This window comes from Trachurus trachurus (assembly GCF_905171665.1).
Source record: "Trachurus trachurus genome assembly, chromosome: 8".
Taxonomy (NCBI): domain Eukaryota; kingdom Metazoa; phylum Chordata; class Actinopteri; order Carangiformes; family Carangidae; genus Trachurus; species Trachurus trachurus.
In genome coordinates, this window is record NC_139905.1 from 7452127 (window position 1) to 7458140 (window position 6014).

A 6014-nucleotide genomic window follows, 5' to 3' on the forward strand; every position below is an offset into this window, starting at 1 on the left:
AGTTATAAACACTCATAAATGATTATAACGCACTATAAAGCATTTTATCATGACAGGTCAGGTATTATAATATGTTATAATTGTTAGTAACTCGCACATCGATAATGCATTATAAATATAGTTACAATGTGTTATAATTGGCCTACAAACGTGTATAACTATCATTATAAACACTCATAAATTATCATAAGGCTTTATAACAATAATCATAAGACATCACAGAGCATTTTATAATGGCTTATAAGGTCAAGTATTGTAATAGAGTTATAATGCTTTATAATGTGTTATGCTCATTGTTATAAAGTCTTATGATAATTTATGAGTGTTTATAATGAGAGTTATACACGTTTATAAGACAATTATAACACATTATAACTATATTTATAATGCATTATCGATGTGTGTGTGTGTGTGTTAACAATTATAACATATTATAATACCTGACGTCATGATAAAATGCTTTATAGTGTGTATGATTATTGTTATAAATCATTATAATCATTTATGAGTGTTTATAACTATAGTTATACAGTGCTATAACTGTATTATAACTCATTATAAGACACCTCTAAAACAGTCAGTGTCTCTCAGTTACCCTGTAAATTCACATCTTAACACCAAATCGATAGGTTAATTATGTCATATTAACCTGTCTTGTTATTTTAATTTACCCCCAGTGTCGGGGTCAGGCCCTCTGAAGTGCCATCACATAAACCACGAGAGGAAAGATACAGAAATGACAAGACACATTTATTAGTATAGCCCATTTTTACAAACGCTTTGTCTCAAAGGACTTTACACATCATCATAACAGCATCTTCTGACCTCTGACCTTCACATCAACTGAGAAAAAACTCAGGAAGAGCGACAGAGGAGGGATCCCTCACCGAGATGTGACATATAGATGTTGTAAACAGACAAGAAAACAGTTTACAACATGGAATATGAGATAAATGGGGATTGATCAGTCAGGCCGGTTTATCAGCAGAGGAAAGGAGGTGATGCAGGCGGTGGTTGGTGCAGAGGGATGGAGCTAAATACTGTAGATCTGTGGAAACACTGAGAGAGTGTGAGACACCAAGGCCAAACTGCAAATTACAACAGATAAATGACAGTTCAAAAAATGTGCAAATTACAAAAATACACAGGATTAGATGATGCAACAACATTGAGAGGTCCTGAATAAAAGTAAACATGTTCACTCTGCAGTATAAATGTGAGAAGATATGAAAAGTGACAAAAGACAAAACTGCTTTAATCCTGAACTCTGTATTTAATGTGATGAAATCATGTGTAGTTCAATGTCTCAAGTTTTACACAAGAGTCTGTTCTGCGTTTTATCAAATTAATCGAGTTAAATCTCAGTGAATAAAAAAGACGTGAGCTGGTGCCCTGCAGGGTCCCCGGGCCTCAGCTTGAGAACCTGCAGCACAGTTCACTTGAGAGTGATTAAAAATGAAGCGCTATAGAAACCAGCAGGCCAATGGAGGAGCGGGAAGCTGTTTACAAGGGGGTGTACCGTTTCTATGGTTGCTGGACAAACCTCCTGCACCAGGTATTAAACTGCCTCCCCGACGGATCCTGCAGCCCGCTGACACCCGCTGTAAAGACCTCACCGAGGAGCAGAGGCGGCCGACACAGCGCCAAAATCCCTCCACAGGAATTTCTCTCTTTCTTTTTTTTTCTTTTTCTTTTCTACTTTTCTCTCGGTCACCAGTGGACGACAGGTGCTGAGCGGTCAGACCGAGGCTGGACGCTCATCCAGGGGCTCATCGGTTGGGATTTAACGGATCAACAGCTGACGAAAGGTGAGTTTAATGTTTATTCTGAGTAGATTAAAAAAAAAAATCCTCCTGAATCTATTTGACCTGAGTTCAAAAGGCCTGAAACTTCCGAGTCAGCATTAAACACTGCACTTGACAAATTAAACCTGTCTCTTAGAATAATTATTTAGGCATATTTAATAAGTACGTTTTAATACAAAATATACATATATATATATAATGCATCTGCCATTTATTTCTATGATATAATAATATATATAAGTTTTATTGTAACGGTTTAATCGCCTGCTATTGGCTGAGCGCCTCACGGGTCGTTAAGTGCGCTCCTGTGCGCGTCAAGTGCGCAACGGGAGTTTTTCAGGAATGTTCTGTGACCTGAGAGAGAAAAGAGCTGCAGCTCGACCAAGATGAGAGGTTTTAGATTTCCACAAGTTAGACTTCTAGTGTTTTCTCATCTCCTCTCTCATGGCTCCATGCAGGTGACAGACGGGAATGAGAATTGAAATCCACAGACGTGAGAGAGTCTGTCACTTTACGCACACACAGGGCCTCTGTTTTCAAATAAGGCATCATTGTCCTGTTCCTCTTCGCACTTCGTTGACGCTGGGTGTATATTTTCGCTCCTGTCAGGCGGTGGCAGAGGGAGGAGGAGGAGGAGGAGGAGGAGGAGGAGGAGATTAGAATAGATTAGATGCAACTTTATTGATCCTGAAGGAAATTAGCTACACGTTGGTCAGCTGCTCATTCACACAATAAAATAGGCTACACCACAGAATCAACATTAATAATTAATAACAAGTTAGAAGAATAAAAGTCATAGTCCAGCTCAAAAGTGCCGTAGTGTCATGTCATGTCTCTGTACTTCCCCAGCCTGTCCGTGGAGCACCTCTGGGACAGCAGCAGTCTCTCACTGAATGTGTGAGAGTAGAAGGAGCTGGGGTGAAAGAAGAGAGCGGAGACACAGAGAGAGAGGGAGCTGGACAGAGCCATGCTGTCTCTGAGCTGCGCCGACCCCTGGCCCGAAGGCTCGGTGGGGCTGGAGGAGGAGGTGGTAACCGCTGCGGCCCAGGCGGAGGAGCGGGACAGCGGCGGCGGCAGCAGCAGCAGCAACAACTGCAGCAACATCATCAGCAGCAGCATCAACAACCTGGACGACAGCCTGACCAGCCTGCAGTGGCTGCAGGAGTTCTCCATCCTCGGTGCCAACGTGCCGCAGCAGGCCCACCACCACCACCACCACCACCACCACCACGGGCCGCTGATGGGCTCCGACGCGCCGGCCTCGCCTCTGGCCGGAGACCCCGCCTCCATCGGCATGCCCCTCACCCCGGGGAAGCCCACGGCGGCGGCCTACAGCAGGATGATGCAGCCGCCGCCCCCTCCTCCTCCTCCCCTCGCCGGGATAGTGGCCCACGGTCACTGCCCCGACGAGGTGGATTACAAGACCAACGCGCACATCAAGCCGCCGTACTCGTACGCCACGCTGATCTGCATGGCCATGCAGGCGAGCAAGAAGACCAAGATCACCCTGTCCTGCATCTACAAGTGGATCACTGACAACTTCTGCTACTACCGCCACGCTGACCCCACCTGGCAGGTAGACACACGCACACACACACACACACACACTGGACACATAATACACTTATACAAAATGTAAAGGATGCTAATTTCCACCACAATTTCCACTGTGTGTATATTGACTTCTCTTTCTCTCTCTCTCACACACTGTTTTCTGGGGTCAAATCTCAGCTTGGTTGCATGTTTTTTTTTTTTTTTTTTTTTTTTAACTTTAAATGAATCCACTGCAGCAGTGACTGAGCGCTCTGGGCTCGCTGCCACCCTCTGATGAAGTATTAGTGACCTGGCTGTGTGTAATTAATAACTCCTGCAGCTGCACTAAAACCCTCTCAGAAAACCTTAAACACAGTTGCTATTACCCTTTAAAAAATGCATATGTGGTTTTCTGCTTCAGCAAAGAGAAGCGATGGAGGAAGGTGGAGGAAGGTGGAGGAGGGGGCAGCAGCAGATTCCCTCCTGATGAACGTGCAGGAATTTTGAAGAAAAGTTTAATTTTGCTGGATAAATGATTGATGGAGCCGTTAGCTGTACTCCCGTGTTTCAGCGTCTGGCTCAGACATTTCAGAGCGTTCTGTTATTGTAAGGCCGAACATGGAGCAGATAATATTTAACAAAGGTCAGCAGGTCACAGCTCGATTTAGACTTCAGGGGATGAGGCAGGAGAAAGAAAGGGGAAGGGGGGAGGGAAGGGGGGCAGCAGGGTGGATGTAACGGTGCATAGTGCAGAAGTAAGCGATCCGGTCGTTTTGGCTAACTTTCTGTCAGCCGATGGAGTTAGCAGTCCCCGCCCTCGTCCCTACGTCACCACATTCACGCGCATCCCTTGGCTGCACACACAGAGAGGACCGCCCCTTTATGCCGTTCTCTCTCCTCATTGGATAAAGGTTGTAGGATACAAGGAATGTTTTCTCCTCGGCTTACAGCAGAGCAGAGTGACTGACAGACCCGTGTTTCAGATCAAACACTCTATAGAAGTGATTGCTGTCGGAAGATAGAACTATTTAAGACTTATATTAACACAAATATTCCGCTTACTTCTGCTTTAATGTGATATATCTGTCAGTTTAAAGGAGATAAATGTGTAAAAATCTGTGTTTGCAGAACTCCATCCGCCACAACCTGTCGCTCAACAAGTGCTTCATCAAGGTGCCGCGGCAGAAGGACGAGCCGGGGAAGGGCGGGTTCTGGAAGATCGACCCTCAGTACGCCGAGCGCCTCCTGAGCGGCGCCTACAAGAAGAGACGGATGCCGCCGGTCCAGATCAACCCGGCCCTGCAGAACCGACTGCGGGTGAACCTCCAGCCCCAGTCCCGAGGCCCCTGCGGCCCCATGGGGGGTCACATGGGCCTGAGCATCAACCCCGAGTCCCAGCGGCTGCTCCGGGAGTTCGAAGAGGCAACCGGCGCCGACCAGAACTGGGATCCGCATCTGGCCGAGGGGACCATGCTGGGGTCGTGGCCCGTGGTCCGGGGGAGAATCGGGCTCAAGAGGAAACAGTCGGTCAGAGGCGGCGCCGCCAAAGCCCCCCGGCGCTCCAGCTCCCCGCTGCTCTCCGTGGACGAGCAGAAGGAGATCGGACCTCTGAAGGGCGACTTCGACTGGGACGCCCTGCTGGACTCGGCCCTGAGCGGAGAGCTGAGTCTGGACGGAGGAGAACCGCTGAGTCCCATCATGAAAGAGGAGGACCTGACGGTGCGGGGGACTCACATCTCCCCCGTCGAAGCTCCCGCAGGGACGGCGGACATCCACGTGCTGGTGGAGACCCAACGGAGTAATGACGTGTCGGACTTTGACGAGGAGACCTTCCTGGCCACGGCCTTCCTGGAGAGCCCCTGGCCCGAAGAGGAGGAACAAGGCCGCAACGATTTCCTCTGTAGCTCCACAGTCAACCTGGACCAGCTGTTTGACCTCGGAGACTCATTAGGTGGAGACCCCAGCACCCGGATCGACACCCTCCTTTGAGGAATAGTTGCTCCTTCACCCTGAAAACTCTTCACAGTGACACTGAGGAATAAGAGACTTGTTGTTTTTTGTTTTTTTTACACTCGATCAGCCCTTGTTTTCCTTTTCAAGTTGTATTTTTAGACATTTACGTTTTTGATTCATGCAGGAACTACAAAGACTCCCGACGTCTCCTGAACAAAGATGCCACAACCTACAGCAGCAGCTCACATCATCACCACATCAACAGGGAAAACTGAACTGTGCCGACTGTTGGTGAATCACAACATGACAAAAACACAAACAAGGTTTCAGAATGAAGGCCTGCTCACACCAGCAGGTGGCGCTGACATTAACCCATGTCTATCCCATCCATGGACGATCTATCACTCTCACGACTGTAATCATTCCACTCAATTATGAGTTTTACTGAAGAGAGAAAAGCTAACAAACTGGATAAGACTTTGCCAACTCCTCCCTGTGGCCACCCACGGTACTGCAGCTAAATAACCCTCCGCAGCTCAAATAGCGTTACAGTACAAGACACTGTTGACTAGAGCTTCCAATTGCAGCAAGGCTAATGATTACTATAATGACAGAGACGCTTAGAAAATGTGAAAGAAGTAAAGTGGGAAACCAGCAGGAGAAACACTAACGAACATTCGCTGCTGCAGGAAACCCAAAATTAAAACACATTTACTCAATTTT

The 6014-nt window shown here is 47.1% G+C and overlaps 1 protein-coding gene across 1 annotated transcript; it reads left to right on the forward strand.

Annotated features, from left to right (window-relative positions):
* Positions 1–2772: 2772 nt before the first annotated feature.
* foxj1a (forkhead box J1a) lies at positions 2773–5327 on the forward strand (the record flags this gene model as incomplete). The annotated part of the gene is made up of 2 exons (XM_083977763.1): positions 2773–3381; positions 4467–5327. 2 exons carry the CDS (start codon positions 2773–2775, stop codon positions 5325–5327), a joined length of 1470 nt encoding a protein of 489 aa, XP_083833889.1.
* Between the last annotated feature and the right edge of the window lie 687 nt (positions 5328–6014).